Source organism: Canis lupus, chromosome 23, assembly GCF_048164855.1.
Source record: "Canis lupus baileyi chromosome 23, mCanLup2.hap1, whole genome shotgun sequence".
Lineage (NCBI taxonomy): Eukaryota > Metazoa > Chordata > Mammalia > Carnivora > Canidae > Canis > Canis lupus.
In genome coordinates, this window is record NC_132860.1 from 20371306 (window position 1) to 20390250 (window position 18945).

The window sequence follows — 18945 nt, forward strand, 5'->3', positions numbered from 1 at the left end:
GAGAGGGGCGCAGAGGGCCCGGTGCACACGGAGCGTCTGAAACCGAGAAAGACGCCTCGAAGCGTCCGCACTGGCGGGAGGTCAGGGATGACTGGGAAGAAGGCCAGTGGGATGCAGACTTCCCACCGCGTCTGCAGTCGACGCAGCCAGCCCCGTCACCCCGGCCCCCAAGCACCCCCGCCAGCCGCCCGAGGCCCGCAGGCCGCCCCCGCAGCAGGGCGGAGAGGCGGCGCCGCACGCGGCTCCCCGGGCTCCGGCGCGCACCCCTCCTCCTGCAGCCCGCGCCTCCCCGCCGCCCGCGCCCCCCGGGGTCCCGCACACACTGCGGGGCGCGCGCCCCAACCCGCGGACGCGCCGCAGCGGGGCTCCCCGCGCCGCACAGCGCGTCCTCACCGCCACCGAGCCGGTGGTCCCTGGGCGCGGCTCCCGGCAGGGGCTCCGTTCCGTCCGCCCGGGCGCCAGGGGCGACGGCAGCCGCGGAGGCCGTGCGGCTCCGGGCGGGGGCAGCCGGCGTGGGCACTGACGCCCGAGCCAAGCAGCAGGGCACAGCCCGCCCTTCCGCGCCGCCCGGGTCCTGCGAGTCCCAGAAGCCCAGGCGCCCCCCCCGACCCCGCCCCCGGGCGCGCGCACGCGCACCAGCCCTGGAAGGAGCCCCCAGCGGCCCCCGCGGCCCCAGGCCACCTGAGAAGACCCCGCCCCTCCCCAGCTCCAGGTCCCGCCCCCAAGCAACAGGCCCCGCCCCTCCTCGTCTCAGGCCCCGCCCCACATAAAGCCCCGCCCACTCCTATCCCCAGGCCCCGCCCCATCTCCAGGCCAGCCTTTCCCTAGGCCCCACCCACCCGTAGAAGGCTGTCCAACCAGGGGGCTGGGAGTGGGCGGCAGCAGGCCACAGTGAGGGTGGAGGCGAGGTTGAGGTGCAGGGAGAGGCCTGTCATATATTCTTAGCTTCCCCCATCCCACCCATGTTAACTGCCCCAAATCCTCACCTTGCTTCTTGGATCATGATGCCTGGGGAATTCCTGAGCAGAAAAATGACATGGGAAAACTGGACAGTTGACAGTGAATTTGTTTCTGTGAACTTTTCAGCCTTGTCCTCTGAGCTCCAAGCTCTACTCTTTCTCCTTTTTTGGACTATTTACTGGCACCGTAGTGGGCAATGTTCTTATCATCCTGCTCTGCTCTACAAAGTCTTACCTGCTTCTTCCCCAGGAATTTTTTACCACCTGGAGGTAGGTTTTAACTTGATTATTGTGCCCTAGATGCAGCGACTCTGATCATCCAAGATACAACCAACTCCTTCCATGGCTATGCCACTCAGTGAATTTCTTCTTCTTTGGGGCTGCTGAGTGCTGCCTCCTGGCCACAATGACATATGACCGCTGTGTGGCCAACTGTGACCCTTTGCGTTACCCAGTCATTATGAACTGCAGAGCCTGTGCCCAGCTAGCAGGTACATCTTGGTTCTCAGAGTTTCCTGTGGCCCTGTGCAAACCACATGGATTTTCCACTTCCCTTTTTGTGACCCCAACAGAGTGAACCACTTTTTCTGTGACAGCCCCCCTGTCATTGCACTGGTCTGTGCTGATACCTCTCTGTTTGAACTGGAGGCTCTGACAGCCACTGTCTTATTTATCCTCTTCCCTTTCCTGCTGATCCTAGGGTCCTATGTCCACATCCTCTCTACTATCTTCAGGATGCCCTCAGCTGAGGGGAAACCTAAGGCCTTTTCCACCTATTCCTCCCACCTCCTTGTTGTCTCCCTCTTCTACAGCACCGCCATCCTCACGTACTTCAATCCACCACCTCTCCTGAGATAGCCTAACACTAACACTTCTCCACGTCACCACCACCCCATTAGCCTGGGACCAAAAAACAGGGCAGAATTTCGAAAATATACTGGGATGTATAAAACATGGTGGTCCCTGATTAATCGATTCACTCATCATTCATTCTGGTTTCCATCCAAGTAAAAAGTCTGACGGAAGTCTCGTGAATCCATTTTGGGCTTGTTAAGTACAAGATAACTCTGGGTCATCCAAGAAGCATTATCAAATAGGCAGATGGACCGGGGGTCCGCAGTTTATTGGTGTCTGAGGCCAGAGGTGTACAGTTTGTGTCCATTCTGGGTGGATGATCCTTGAGGCTATGGGGGAGGATGACATTGCAGAAAGGAAGAGAAAACGAGAAAACACTAAAAGAAGGTCCTGGCTTGAGGCCCAGGGGAAGACTCCACAGAATCAGTCACAGAGAGCCTCCAGGGAGGGAGCTTTAAATCTAGACCATGAGTTCACCAACATAAAACAAAAAGGTTACTAGGAGCTTTTTCTAACCTCCTCTGTGCTCACTACTGTCTTAAGCACATTATACATAGCATCTCACTCATCACCACAAAACACTGTAAGGTGGAGATTAGCATCCCCAATTTTTTGCAACTAAAATCTGGCAAAGCTAAGCTCCAAGCTCAGATCACTTATACTCAGATCACTGCTGTTCACTCAATGATATTTTTCAAGATGTGGGTAGAATGTGTGCTATGAATTCTTTGTAATGAGGCTGACCTTTATGAAAGTCATAATAACGTAGCCCGGCAAAATTTAAATTTTAACCTGTAAGTATTGCCAGGAAACAGGCTCAAAACCCAGTGAGACGAGGGAGATGGAAAAGGCACAAAGCAAGACGGAGAACTCCCAGACCTTCTCTCTTACCTCTCATAGATCCAACTCAATCATAGATGCGAGGTTTCTGACCACGTACCCTCAGAGGTCCCCTGAAGCCCTGAGTCTGCTATCTAATAGAACAAGATAAGTTTTGGTTGCAGTCACTTCACTAAAGGTCCAGATTTTTTTTAAATGAACAATCTTGTAAGGTTTCCCTCAATATATGACGTTCATTGTTAGGGTAAAGGGCTTTGAAGGTCTATGGGACATGACCTTGAGATGCATGCAATTGATTGCTACAAACTCTATTTCTTTCTAGCATCATGAAAAACAGATCTTCTGATATGAACCCATCTGTTAATATTTAATAAAAAGTACAGGGGTACCTGGGTCGCTCACTTGATTTAGTATCTTTCTTAGGCTTTGGCTGGGATCCTAGGGGTGGGGAGCCTCTTCCCTCTCTCTCTCTGCCAGTCCCCCTGCTTCTGGCCACTATGTAAAATAAATTAATAAAATCATTTTAAAATGCAGAAAAAACTGGACTTGAGCCAATAGGTTTCCTACACTCATATTCTTTCAGCAAATTCTTATTATGAATCTAATTTGTGGCAGATAGTGTACTAGCAGTTGGATTATATTAGTAAACACAATCAGAAGAGGACACTACATTTTTAAGATTTTATTTTATTTTTTGTTTGAGAGAGAGAAAGCATGAAATGGGGGAAGGGCAGGGATGGAAAGAGAGGAGAGCAGAAGGAGAGGAGAAGCGGACTCCGTGCACACCAGGCTCCATCCAAAGTCCTACAGATCATAATCTGAGTTGAAGGCACATGCTTAAGCAACCGAGCCCCTCAAAACCCTCAGATGAGGACTTTCATAATGCCCACAACTAAGAACCCTTATCTATACATTATCTCTATTATTATTTTTTGGTGTATACAGGAAATGTTTTCTTTAGAAGCTTTCTGGCAGTTTATTCCCTCTCTCCTTCCATAGCAGGAGAGAGAGCATGCGTTGGGGAGCTTGTTTTGTTTTGTCTCGTTTTGTTTTGAGAGAGATGGCAGCTTTAATTAGTAGTGTGAAAAACCCCACCAGTATCTATTTTGATGGAATGAATGGGAGTATAATTCTCTCAGCATTTCGGTTATCCCCTGCTGTATAATAAACTGTCTCGGAAATTAGTGCCTGAAAACTGTAACCATTTTATTTTGCTCAGGATTCTGTGGTTTCAGAATTTGGAGTGGGGATGGCAACTCTTGGTAATGGTAATATGAAAGATAGGACCAAGGCATGGATGGCTGAGATCATCCAAGGAATTCTGAGAAGGCAGAATAATTAAATATTTCATTTTATGTGAAGACTAGAAAACCCAAGATCTATAAAAGGAGGAGTGTGCCATGGGATGACAGTGACCCAAGGGTTAAAGTCTTCAAAGTAAAGAAGGAAGTGACCTAGGAATTTAAAAATTTTATAAACTCATAATCCCACTTTCTCAGCCATACCTTCTTTCTTCTTCATGGCAAGAATTCTCTAAATTAGTGTTGAAATTTTCTGTTTACATTTCCTTATTTTCCCTCCCATTAGTGAAATAGATCTCATTTAGATCATCATGGGCAGCCAGATCAGCAAATTCACCTATTAGTGCTTTCTCCTGTCTATGTCACTTTAAGTATCAGATGCTGTTACTATAAAAGTTTTCTCTGATCCTCACACCCCAGACTAGCATCTGTCTATTGTGGTCCAGCTCCAGTAATTTTAAAAGGGCAGTAATGATTGCAAAAATTTGTATTGAAATACATAATACATCTGTGTCTGTTCTGGATATATTGGATACAGATAGAGTCAGATAAGCGAAAATATAAAAAGAGCTCAATAATGGTTTTAAAGTGAATGCACGGATGCATGAATGAAAGAAAGAAGAAATTTAGCTACTAGATATTTCTTCACTGGGAAGGTGTTCTATAGTGGAGTCAGTAGTTCCTGACTCCTGACGTCTGTTGTTCCTGGACTCATATCCATGGTAACTGTAGAAAAGTTTTACAGTTGTCATTGAATCCCCTCTAAACAAGTGATTGATTAAAAGCTTGGGTAAAATAGACAGGTGGCTGTCAGGCAGATTGTGTGTCCTAAGGGTTCATGAAACCTGAAGGGGAGCCCAGAAGCAACTATTTTTGAGAAGTTGAGTCACAGTAAGATGTGGTTCTAGGCATCTAAGCCCATGGATGGGTCCGCTTCAGGTTCACAAATTCCAATTTCTAAAATCCTAAATTCTCTTTTGCTTATGGAAAAGGTATTTATGGATAAAATGAGCTCATTCAAAGGAGGATGACCAGAATGAATACAGGGTGCCTGAGCATGTTAGATCTAGGAACTTTAAAGAATCAAGTGAGTGATTGGTTCTGAGAATTGAATTTGGGCCAATACAGGAACTGACTTCAGAGGGCTATGGTAGAGGAAAATGAAATTTCTCTAGGACTAGAACTAGAGAAGTTTGGTTCAAGGTACCAGAACATTGATTTTGACTTATGATATGGAAGATCTTTGTAAAAGCAAAAAACTATCTATAGTTGACCCTTGAACAATGCAGGTTTGGACTGCATGGGTCCACTAATACATGGATTTTTTTTTTGATACGGTACAGTACTGTGAATGTATTTTCTCCTATGATCTTTTTTTTGTTTTAAAGATTTTATTTACTTATTCATGAGAGACACAGAGAGAGAGAGAGAGGCAGAGACACAGGGAGAAGGAGAAACAGGCTCCATGCAAGGAGCCCGATGTGGGACTGGATCCCAGAATTCCAGGATCACACCCTGGGCTGAAGCCAGCGCTAAACTGCTGAGCCACCAGGGCTTCCCTCCTATGATCTTAATAACATTTTTTTCTCTTGCTTATTTGTTGTAAGAATACAGTGTGTAATATGTATACAAAATACATGTTAGTTGAATGCTGCTCATGTTATTGGTAAGGTTTCCAGGCAACAAGGTTATTAGAAGTTAAGTTTTGGGGGAGTCAAAAGTGGTATGAGGATTTTCAAATATGAGGTGGTTGGCATATGCTGTTCATTGGTCATCTGTATAAATGAAAGTAGACCATTCATCTCATGATCCAAGACGTTACGGAGGAATATATTCTTCTTTAGGCAAATGCTGGATAATCACTCAGTAGATATATACAGAGTAGTTTAAGACTCAGAACTATATTTGTGTACCTGACTTAAATTTCCTTATTACTCTGCTATTTTATGTTTACATAAAATTGGGGATATCAAGTGAAAATAAATTCATTTTTTTGAAGCTTTTAAGAGAAACAATTGTGCACTAGTAAGTATTTGGCTTTTGTGCTATTATACAAGGTGAAATGCTTTGAGCCATGAGTGATCCAAGTATTAAAGACTCTTCCAAGGATACCTTGATGGCCCAGGTATTGAGCCACCCCGGGTCCCCAATCCTATGCATCTTTTAAGAATATTACAATAGTTCTAAAAATCATACCCACAGAGGTGATTGGGTGGCTCGGGCAATAGAGCATCCGACTCTTGATTTTGACTCAGGTCATGATGTCAGGGTTGTGAGATCAAGCCCTGAGTCAGCTCTGGCCTGGGTGCGGAGCCGGTTATGATTCAATCTCTCTAATTCTCCTTCTGCCCTTCCCCTAACCTGCTAAAGCAAGCACACATGCAATACTCTCTCAAAAATGATAAACTCAAAATGGATGAAAGATCTAAATGTGAGAGAAGATTCCATCAATAATCTAGAGGAGAACACAGGCAACACCCTTTTTGGACTCGGCCACAGTAACTTCTTGCAAGATACATCCACGAAGGGAAAAGAAACAAAAGCAAAAATGAACTATTGGGATTTCATCAAGATAAGAAGCTTTTGCACAGCAAAGGATACAGTAAACAAAACTAAAAGACAACCTACAGAATGGGAGAAGATATTTGCAAATGACGTATCAGATAAAGGGATAGTTTCCAAGATCTATAAAGAACTTATTAAACTCAACACCAAAGAAACAAACAATCCAATCATGAAATGGGCAAAAGACATGAAGAGAAATCTCACAGAGGAAGACATAGACATGGCCAACGTGCACACGAGAAAATGCTCTGCATCACTTGCCATCAGGGAAATACAAATCAAAACCACAATGAGATACCACCTCACACCAGTGAGAATGGGGAAAATTAACAAGGCAGGAAACCACAAATGTTGGAGAGGATGTGGAGAAAAGGGAACCCTCTTGCACTGTTGGTGGGAATGTGAACTGGTGCAACCACTCTGGAAAACTGTGTGGAGGTTCCTCAAAGAGTTCAAAATAGACCTGCCCTACGACCAGCAATTGCACTGCTGGGGATTTACCCCAAAGATTCAGATGCAATGAAACGCCGGGACACCTGCACCCCGATGTTTATAGCAGCAATGTCCACAATAGCCAAACTGTGGAAGGAGCCTTGGTGTCCATCGAAAGATGAATGGATAAAGAAGATGTGGTCTATGTATACAATGGAATATTACTCAGCCATTAGAAATGACAAATACCCACCATTTGCTTCAACGTGAATGGAACTAGAGGGTATTATGCTGAGTGAAGTAAGCCAATCGGAGAAGGACAAACGTTATATGGTCTCATTCATTCTGAGAATATAAAAAATAGTGAAAGTGATTATAGGGGAAAGGAGAGAAAATGAGTGGGTAATATCAGAAAGGGAGACAGAACATTAAAGACTCCTAACACTGGGAAACGAACTAGGGATGGTGGAAGGGGAGGAGGGCGGGGGTTGGTGGTGACTGGGTGGCAGGCACCTAGGTGGGCGCTTGATGTGATGAGCACTGGGTGTTATTCTGTATGTTGACAAATTGAACACCAATAAAAAATAATTTATTAAAAAAACTTAAAGTAAAATAAAAGTCAGACCCTGAGATCACCATCTCTGAGAAAAGGGCTTTCTTCCAGCTAGTTTTCTGAGACCCTCTTTAACATCTTTATTTCTCAGGCTATAAATTATGGGGTTCAACATTGGAGTCACCACTGCATAGAACACAGAGACTACTTTATCCCTTTCATTCATTATTTTGGAGTTTGGCTTCATGTAGTTGAATATTGCTGATCCATAGAAGAGGACAACAACAATGAGATGGGAGCCACAGGTAGAGAAAGCTTTGAGCCTCCCCTCCCCAGACTGCATCGGGATCACGGTGGAGATAATATTCCAGTAGGAGACCAGAATCAGGCAGACAGGAGCTAAGAGGATGACCACACCCATTGCAAAGATGGCCATTTCTGTGCTGTAAGTATCTGCTGAAGCCACCTTCAGAAGGGCAGGAAGTTCACAAAAGTAGTGATTAATAATGTTCTGCCCTTGATAGGGTAGTTGGAAAGTAAAGGTGGTATCCACCAGAGACACGAGTGCTCCACTGGCCCAGGATCCTATGGCCAACTGGAGACACACCTTTTGGGTCATGATGCTAGAGTAGTGCAGGGGCTTGCAGACAGCCACGTACCGGTCATAAGACATCACCGCCAGCAGTGCACACTCTGTACACCCAATCAGAAGGGAGACAACTATCTGTGCCATACACCCAAGAAAAGAAATCATTTTCTTCTTTGCCAGGAAATGGACCAAGACTTGAGGGACGATGCTGGTAGAGAAACAGAGATCTGCAAAAGAGAGGTTTCTAAGAAAAAAGTACATGGGAGTGTGAAGTCGAGAGTCCATGAAGATGAGAATGATGATGAGCAGGTTCCCAAGCACAGTCAAAAGATAAATGATGAGAAAAAGAACAAACAGCAGGATCTGAGTCTGCAAGTCCTGCGAAAGGCCCAGGAAAATAAACTCAGCCACAGTGGTTTGGTTTTCCTCTTCCATTGAGATTATGCCTGTTTACCTGTTTGCACAAATAAAAAGAACAACCTTTCGGTTTGTAACATCTTGTAGAAGAGTCTTATTTAAAGCTCAGCTTATAACCAAATTGGGTATTTCTAGCTTTTTGCTATCCAAGTCATTCTAATTAATACTAAATAGAATATCTTAATTCTTAATAGTGGTTGTAATTTCAATAGACTTAATTTTTTTCCAAATCTCCTCTTTCCACTGCCACTTATAGATAATGACATTGTTAAAGCCTGCCGGGCTAGTTCTGCGATGAGGGTATCGGAATTTGTGTGGATTTTACTAAATAGCTGTACACATATTGTTACAAAATGACTGTGTGTACTGTTAGCACTATTACCATGTATAAACCTGCACCACTAACTGTTCAAAATGCTACATATTTAATTATAACATATGCTTGAAAATATGAAACAGGGTCAAAGTTAATTGTCCCATTAAAAAACTGCTATTTTTTCTTGGCTTAGAAATAGAGGCTTATCACTTAATATACCAAGTATTGTTCCTTTTTGATTAAAGAGTAAAATGGTAAAAGTAAAACAATAAAAAAAAACCAGGTAACACAAGTCAAAATTCTTGTGCTATCTGGACAGGATCATACTGACATAGAAGGTAATAGACTATGAAAGAAAACAGGTAGAATTTACATCATTGAATGAAAAGCTTTTGTGAAATAATATCACGAATAAAATTGAGATAAACTACAAACTGAGGAAATTATTTGAGATGTCAGACCAAAGTTAATGTCCTTTTTACATTAAGATTACATATAAGACACCACAAAAATTGTTGAGCCCCAAAAATAATGGGCTAAGAATATGAACTGACTACTTACAAAGAGGAATTATGAATAGCTACTAAATAGAAGAAGAATACTTGATATTATTGTAACTAATTAAGGACAACTACAACATGAAAGATGGTTTTCCTCCTGGAAAATTAGCTAGGATTTTAACAAAACAATCACATCACAAAATAGTAACCTTGTATTTTACTGAAAATTTAACACATGCCAGGCATGATGCTTTTATATAATTACATTGTTACAATGACATTGTAAATTAGACATTATTAATCTCACTCTGCAGACAAAAAAAATTGTGGCACAGAAAAGTTCTGTTTCCTTCCTCCAATAATACAATTAATAAATGTCAGAATTCATTAACTTTAAAATGAAGGATCAGAAAAAAACACATTTTTGTACAGTGCAAGTGGGTAGTAAAATTAGTCCAGCCTGTCTGGAAAATAACCTTGTCAAATGTATCTTAAACTTTAAGTATTTGTATATTTTGTTCTCAATTTTTCTAAATAGTACGGAGCGGGAAAGATTCCCTTTTTACTGTTCCTTTCTTCTCCATGAGGAAAAATCTGATTTGTGACATTTTAGGATGTAGGTTGGTCCCTATTTACTACTGGCTAGGGTTACTGGGCTTTAAAAGGTCATGCATGTTCTATTTCCTCACATCATCATGGAACTGGACAGATACATTGGACCACATCCCACTCAAGCTGCAAGGGAGGTTGAAGATTTTGAAAGACTTTATAGTAGGTCACCTCAACTGAGGCTTATCAGAGTTCTGAACTTCAGTGACAATAGGGACCAGTGCCATTAATAAAAAGCAGTCTGTTATTTTTTATATGTCTTCTTTCTTTTATAGGACTCGAAGGAGAGGATGACCAGGACTAGAATATTAGGAGTTTCTGAGTCTCTAGGCCTAGTATCATATAATATTCTGTTTTTAAAATTCTTTTTCATATAATATTCTCAAATATTATCCCAATTTAGAAATCTAATTATAGGAATCTATTCTAAATAAGTACTTTAAATTGCAGAAAAATATTTGCAAGAAAATATGTTTGTCATATTACGTAATAATGGTTAAAAATGGATAGACAAATGGAATATAATAAAGAACTCAGAAATAAACCTACACAAGGCTGGGTTTCTGTGGCGAGGGTACCAATAATACACAATGAGGAAATGGCAGTCTCTCCAATAAATGGTGTCAGGAAAACTGGATATCCACATGCAAAACAATGAAATTGGACCCTTTCTCACATCATAACAAAAATCAACCCCAAATGGATGAAAGACTTAACATAATACCTGAAGTATGACTCCATAAAGGCAACATAGGGAATACTTCTGGGCCCTAGATTTGGCAGTAATTTTGGTTTTGACACTTAAAGCACCCACAACAAGAGCAAAAACTAGAAAAGTGAGATTAAAAAAAAACTAACTAAAAATCTTCTGCTTTTAGTTCCTTCTGCAAAGGAAACAATCAACAAAATAAAAAGGCAAACCATGAAATAGAAGTAATATTACCAACCATATATCTCATAGAGAACTAAATCTGAAATATACAAGGTACTCATACACCTCTATGACAAAGGGCAGATAATCCAATGCTTTAAATTGACAAGATAAATGAAGAACCATTTTTTTAAAGAATACATACAAATGGCCAACAGGTACATGAAAAGTTGTGCATCATCACTAATTATCATGGAAGTGTAATAAAAACCACAATGACATATATTACATTACCCCTGTTAAAATGGTTACAATAAAAAAAAAGTCTTTTTAAAAACTCAGAAGGTGACTAGTGTTGGGAAGAAAGTGGAGACAAGGAAACCCTCATACATCATTGGTGGAAATGTATATTGGTACAGCTACTACGGAAAATGATATGGAGGTTTCTCAAAAGTTAAGAATAGACCTATCACATAATATAATAATCTCACTTCTAGGTAGATATTCAAGGGAACTGAAATCAGGGTCTCAAAGAAATATCTGAACACCCATGTTCAGTGCAGCATGATTCATAACAATCAAGACATAGGAGCAATTTAAATGTCCATTGACAAATGGATCAAGAAAATGTTGACTGTACACACAATAGAATATTATTCACCTTTAATAAAAAGAAGGAAATTCTTCCACTTGTGACAACATGGATGAACCTGGAGACATTAGCTAAGTGAAATAAGCCAGACACAGAAGGAAAAAACTACATGATATCACTTATGCAAAATAGTCAAATTCCTAGAAGCAGATAACAGTACAGTCATAGCCAGGGGCTTGGAGAAGGAGGCAATTATTAATCAAATTAGGTATTAGTATGAATGGATAAAGAAGATGTGGTTTATGTATACAATGGAATATTACTCAGCTATTAGAAATGACAAATACCCACCATTTGCTTCAACGTGGATGGAACTGGAGGGTATTATGCTGAGTGAAGTAAGTCAGTCGGAGAAGGACAAACATTATATGTTCTCATTCATTTGGGGAATATAAATAATAGTGAAAGGGAAAATAAGGGAAGGGAGAAGAAATGTGTGGGAAATATCAGAAAGGGAGACAGAACATAAAGACTGCTAACTCTGGGAAACGAACTAGGGGTGGTAGAAGGGGAGGAGGGCGGGGGGTGGGAGTGAATGGGTGACGGGCACTGGGTGTTATTCTGTATGTTAGTAAATTGAACACCAATAAAAAAATAAAATAAAAAAAAAACAAATTAGGTATTAGTAAAAGGATGCTATGATTCAGTTATGTAAAATGAATAAGTCCTAGAGGTACTGTATAGCATAGTGCATACTCTATACAGAAGAACCATGTCCACTTTCACAATAAATTTTTTAAAAAAGATTTTACTTATTTATTTGTGACAGAGAGTGAGAGAGAGCATGAGCAATGAAGAGGGGGAGATGGAGAGGGAGAACCAGATGAACTGAGCAAGGAGCTGAAAACCAGGCTCTATCCCAGGACTCGGGATCATGGCCTGAGTCAAAGGCACACACTTAACCAATTGCGCCACCTAAGCACCCATCCCACAATTATTTCTGAAATTCCTCAGGTAACAACTGTTCTCAGCACTGTCAGTAATGTAATGTTTGTCACCTTCTTTTTCCCCTCATTTGATCATCTAGCTGTTACCTGAGCATTACTATTTCCTCTATATCCTACAGATAAAATCAATATGGTTAATAACAATCATGACAATCACCTTCCACTGGCACTTACCAAACGTGATTTTGCTATGCCTTAGGGACCAATGTTAATATGTTTCAGAATGTACAGAAAGGACTGAAAAATTAATTTCCAAAATGTTGGGAGTGATCGATTCTGGATATTGGAATTATGAGTGGGTTATTTTATTTCTTTTTTTAATGTTTTTGTTTTTTAATGTTGTTCTTTAATAGATAATAATCTAGGGGATCCATGGGTGGCTCAGCGGCTTAGTGCCTGCCTTTGGCCCAGGGCGCGATCCTGGAGTCCCGGGATCGAGTCCCACATCGGGCTCCCGGCATGGAGCCTGCTTCTCCCTCTGCCTGTGACATACTCTGCCTCTCTCTCTCTCACTCTATGTCTATCATAAATAAATAAATAAATCTTAAAAAATAGACCACAATCTATTGTCAATATGGAAAAATATAAACATGAAAAATCTAAACAGCACTTAGTTGAGGATGCCCTAAACTAAAGGTACATTATTGCATCTGATTTCAGTCTTTATAAAGTAACTGCTATAGGACCAGGCCTCTCGCTAAAAGCAAATATAAAACAAAATATGGAACAACTATATTCAGACATTGGGCAAAAGCTAATTCAGAAAGTAATCCAGTACAGCAAGGCAATAAATAAGCTGAATTCCATGGTCCTACTAACTTTATGCCTAGAGGCATTCTCAGAACCATGGTCCATGGAGCTGAAACCTAAGCAGAGCATGATGGCCTCGTGGAGCTGAGAGGAAAGAGATCCATAACTGATGAGTGCCAAAACATTTGGAAACAGTGAAAGAGAGTATAAGAAAGGAACGAAATGAACAGTAAAGGGGCTTTAGGAATCTGAACAGATTTTCGCTGTTCATTAAGATAGCCAGGCAGAGGGTAAGACAGGACATGCCCCTCAAAAAGCAATTATTAGGAAGCCCAGGTAAGGCTACAAGATTTTGGAATATTAGCCATCTAGAGTGGAAGGGCTTCATTGAAAACTCCTGGCAATGAGTTGCTACCTCTCAGAGGACAGGTCTTAGGAAAAAAACTGTGATAAATATTCTAACTCTCCATATATAAAATGATAGGAATAGAAAAAAATAAATAGCACATGTAAAATGGAATAATAAAAAGTACTCAAACAGAAGGCAAGAGAGACGAAAAGAACAAGGAATACATGGGAAAAAGTGGAAAGTGAATAACAAGATGGTAGAATTAAACCTAATTGTATTTATAATTCCATTAAAAGTAAATGGATAAAAGATTCTAATTAAAGGAGGAGGAGACCTTAAACTCTCCTTATCCCATGGATACAACTAGATAACACTTACATCATTTAATAACCCAGAAAATGACCTGAAGATTGAGAACAAACTCCAAACATCATGTATAAATGAGCCACACTGAAGGAGGTAGGAAGGGTGAAGACATACTTTGGGAATGAAATGGACTGTGGAAGTGAGGAGGTAGCCACTGGTGCAGACAAGGGCAAAAAACAGTCACACCAGGGAGCTTGCTTTGGAAAGATGAAGCCACTTGTCATTTGGCTTTGAAAGGAGGTGGGAGCCAATCTTTTGAGTTCTCAAAACTATTAAATTCCAACTACAGCCTAGAATTTAATAAATTGGCAAACTTGGCTCTAGGAGAGACCAGGAAGCCCTTGAAGAGATAGCACAACAAACAGCCAGGGAAGATACAGTGTGTATGTTGTATCCAGTAGTTTGAAAAACTATTGGGGCAGGAGGTTGGAGAGTTATTTATTCATTTCAAGGCATGCCACAGATAGACAGGCTCACTGGGAGACCCCTCTAGGGACACAGGAGCTGACAGGTACCATTTTCTCTCTCACTTCCACCATAAACACTGGTCACCTGCAGGAACCTGCACAGTGCTGACACTTATACCCACACATTGGCAGTGTGATCCGTAGGGTCACACCTGCCTCAGTCTTGGCTCCATGGGAGGCCTCCCCAAGAGTAACCTGAACCCCACCAACACCTCATCTCCTGACCCACACATTTTGTAGGATCTCAGTTTTGGCAGCTGCAGGTCTCATTTCACAAGGAAACCAGCATATCACGTCATTATAATGTTCCCCACTTGACTGGGGACTAAAGACTGCACACAACACCCAAAGAGAGGCCTCTGCCGACTACTGGACTGAGGGGGAAAATGGCCAGGACTAACAGCAGGGCATAAACAACACAGATAAAGGAACTTTATGAAGCACCAGGTCCTGAAGAACTGGAGACACTGAACTGCAGGACAGACACTGCACTGCAGGCTTCATAAAGTCACTACCTTCAAAAGATATAGAGATACAGCTGACATTTCTAAAACACAAAACAGACACAGAGAGTAAGCCAAACTGCAAACACAGAGGAATAGGTCCCAAGTGAAAGAACAGGACAAAACAACAGCAAGAGATCTAAGCAAAACAGATACTACTTATCTGATAGACACCGAGAATTAAACTAATGATCATAAAGACACTCACTGAACTTGAGAAAAGAATAGAGAACATCAGCGAGAAGCTTAAGAAAAAACCCATCAGACACAAAGAATACAAAAAATGAAAATAAAAATACATTTGATGGAATAAATAGCAGGCTAGAAGAGGAGAGGAATGAATTAATCAGCAATAAAACAGAGCAATGGAAATTAATCAAAATGATCAAATGGGAGAAAAAGATTAGCAAACAAAGGAATAGACATGGAGAACTTAGTGACTCCATTGAGCCTAATAACAGTTACATTCTGGAATTCCAGAAGGAGAAGAGAGAGAAAAAGGGGCAGAACATTTACTGAAGAAGTAATAGCTGAAAACTTACAATATCTTGGGAAAGAAACAGAATTAGATTCAGGAGACACAGACATCCCCCAATAAAGTCAACTGAAGGAGCTCCATGACAAGACACATAGTGATTAAAATGGCAAAAAGAAAGATAAAAACATCAAGAGAAAAGAAGACAGTTACAGGGGATATCCTGTAAGGTTATCAGTATATCATCAGAAACTTTGCAGGCCATGAGGTAGAGACTGATAAATTCAAAGTGCTGAAAGGGAAAAATCTGCAGCTAAGAATACTCTATCCAGCAAGGTTATCATTCAGAATAGGAGATAAAGAGTTTCTCACACAAACAGAAACTGAAAGAGTTCAGGATCACTGAACCACCTCTATAAGAAACATTAACCGGCCAACATGCATATGAGAAAATGCTCTGCATCACTTGCCATCAGGGAAATACAAATCAAAACCACAATGAGATACCACCTCACACCAGTGAGAATGGGGAAAATTAACAAGGCAGGAAACCACAAATGTTGGAGAGGATGCGGAGAAAAGGGAACCCTCTTGCACTGTTGGTGGGAATGTGAACTGGTGCAGCCACTCTGGAAAACTGTGTGGAGGTTCCTCAAAGAGGTAAAAATAGACCTGCCCTACGACCCAGCAATTGCACTGTTGGGGATTTACCCCAAAGATACAAATGCAATGAAACGCCAGGACACCTGCACCCCAATGTTTATAGCAGCAATGGCCACGATAGTCAAACTGTGGAAGGAGCCTCGGTGTCCATCGAAAGATGAATGGATAAAGAAGCTGTGGTTTATGTATACAATGGAATATTACTGAGCCATTAGAAACGACAAATACCCACCATTTGCTTAGATGTGGATGGAACTGGAGGGTATTATGCTGAGTGAAGTAAGTCAATCGGAGGACAAACATTATATGTTCTCACTCATTTGGGGAATATAAATAATAGTGAAAGGGAATATAAGGGAAGGGAGAAGAAATGTGTGGGAAATATCAGAAAGGGAGGCAGAACGTAAAGACTGCTAACTCTGGGAAACGAACTAGGGGTGGTAGAAGGGGAGGAGGGCGGGGGGTGGGAGTGAATGGGTGACGGGCACTGGGGGTTATTCTGTATGTTAGTAAATTGAACACCAATAAAAAATAAATTAAAAAATATATATATATACTTAAACTCTTAGAGCAAGATGAACATAAGTTTTTATAAATTGTTATAAGAAACAAAATTTTACAATAAATGCATTTCAAATATTTCTATAAAAAAAAAAGAAACATTAACCGAGACTGCTTGAGTTGAAAGTAAAGACCATAAGTGAGAATACAAGGAATAGGAAACAGAATGCCAGTAAAAATTTAAAAATCTGTAAAAATCAGTGAAAGGATTCATAAAATGAAAGGCTGTAAAATATGACACCACATAACTAAAACGTGTGTCTACATGTGTGAGGCCGATTGGTATAAAGAATGGGTCCAAGCAGAAGCAACTATCAACTTAACATAAACTGGTATTTGCAGGAGATGCTACATACAAATGAAATGGTAACCACAAATCAAAGACCATTAATAAGATATTCAAAGAATAAGAGAAAAGAATCTGAGTGTATCACTAAAGAAAGCGAATGAACCGTGAAAGAGAGCAAGAGAAGAAAGGATCAGAGAAAAACTACAAAAACAACCACAAAATGGCCATAAATACATATATATTAATAACTACTTTGAATGTGAATGGACTAATTGCTCCAATGAAAAGACACAGGGGACAGAATGGATAAAAAAAAAAACTAGACCCATCTATATGCTGCCTACAAGAGACTTATTTCAGACCTAAAGATACATGCAGGTTAGATTGAAAGTGAATAGATATTCTTTCATGTTCTGTCTCCCTTTCTGATATTTCCCCCTTTTCTCCTAACTCTGGGAAATGAACTAGGTGTGGTGGAGGGGAGGTGGACAGGGGGTAGGGATGACTCAGTGGTGGGCACTGAGGTGGGCACTTGACTGGATGAGCACTGGGTGTTATTCTGTATGTTGACAAATTGAACACTAATAAAAAATAAATTTATTTAAAAAAAGAAAATGAATAGATAGGAAAACATTTATCATGCAATTTCAAGTTTAAGAGAGCCATGGTAGGAATACTTATATCAGACAAAATAGACTTAAAAACAAGAGACCAAGAATGATAGACCTTTGGATAGATCATCCAAATATAAATCAACAAGGAATCAGTGCTTTTCAATGACAGATTGGACCAGATAGATCTAACTTATATATTCAGAACAAACCATCCTAAAACAGAAGAATACACATTGTTTTCAAGTGCACATTAAACAATCTCCAGTATAGATCACACATTAGCCCACAAAATAAGTGTTATGAAGTTAAAAAACAGTGAAGTCATAACATGCATATTTCCATCCACAATACAATGACTAAAAAGCAAACAAAAGAAGATATCTGGAAAGAGGACAAAATATGGAAGCTAAATATCATGCTATTACACAATGAATGGGTGAATCAAGAAATCAAATTAGAAATGGAAGCTCTGGGTACCTCAGTCAGTTGAACATCTGCCTTTGATTTCAGCCCAGGTCATGATCTAGGGTCATGATTGAGCCCCACATTGGGCTCCATCTGAACATGGAGCCGGCTTAAGACTTGCTTTGTCTCCCTCTATTCTGCCCTCCCCAGCTAGTTGTGTGCATGATCTAGAAGAATGAAAGAAAGAAAGAAAGAAAGAAAGAAAGAAAGAAAGAAAGAAAGAACAGATAGAATATGAAAACATTTCCTCAAAGAGGAAATAAAGAACACATGGAGACCATCAAAAATAAAAACACAATGGTCAAAAATATTTGGAATGTAGCAAAAGCTTTTCTAAGAGGGAAGTTTATAGCAATATAGTCCTACCTCAAGAAGTAAGAAAAATACCAATAAACAACCTAACCTTACACCTAATGGAGCTAGAACAGGAACATCATTTTAAGGTTAAAGCCAGCTTAAGAAGGGAAATAATAAAGATTAGAATGAAAATAAATGATAGAGAAACTAAAAAAACAATGGAACAGATCAATGAACCCAGGAGCTGGTTCTTTGAAAAAATTTGTAAAATTGATGAACCCCTAGCCAGACTTATGAAAAGGAAAATAGAAAGGACCCAAATAAATAACATTAGAGTTGAGAGAGGAGAAATAACAAACAGCACCAAAGAAATACAAATAATCATAAGTTAATATGATGAAAAATAGCAGTATCTTTCTAGAAATGTCTCTTGAGTGTAGCAAAAGCAAAAATAAACTAATAACAAAAGAACCCCTCATACACTGTTGGTGGGAATGCAAATTGTGCAGCCACTTGTGAAAAACAGTATGGAGGTGACTCAAAAACTAAAACCGGTATTATCATATGATCCAGTAATTCCATAACACGATATTTACCCAAAGAATGCAAAAACACTAATTTGAATAGATATATACACCAGTGTGTTTACTGCAGCATTATTTACAGTACTCAAATTATGGAAGCAGGCCAAATGCCTATCAACAGAAAAAATAAAGAAAAAGAGACCAAAAAATAGACTC

General features: G+C 40.5%; 1 protein-coding gene and 1 pseudogene across 1 annotated transcript; one reads left to right on the top strand and one right to left on the bottom strand.

Moving 5' to 3' along the window:
- The first annotated feature begins 1031 nt into the window (after positions 1-1031).
- On the top strand, positions 1032-1817 carry LOC140615238 (olfactory receptor 10A4-like; annotated as a pseudogene).
- Positions 1818-7584: 5767 nt separating this feature from the next.
- LOC140615239 (olfactory receptor 2D3-like) lies at positions 7585-8529 on the bottom strand. The gene has a single exon (XM_072795159.1). The coding sequence runs from the start codon at positions 8527-8529 to the stop codon at positions 7585-7587; it is 945 nt and encodes a 314-aa protein (XP_072651260.1).
- Between the last annotated feature and the right edge of the window lie 10416 nt (positions 8530-18945).

Bases quoted from the DNA above. Each gene is read 5' to 3' on its own strand.
- LOC140615239 (XM_072795159.1), bottom strand. From the start codon at position 8,529: ATGGAAGAGGAAAACCAAACCACTGTGGCTGAGTTTATTTTCCTGGGC.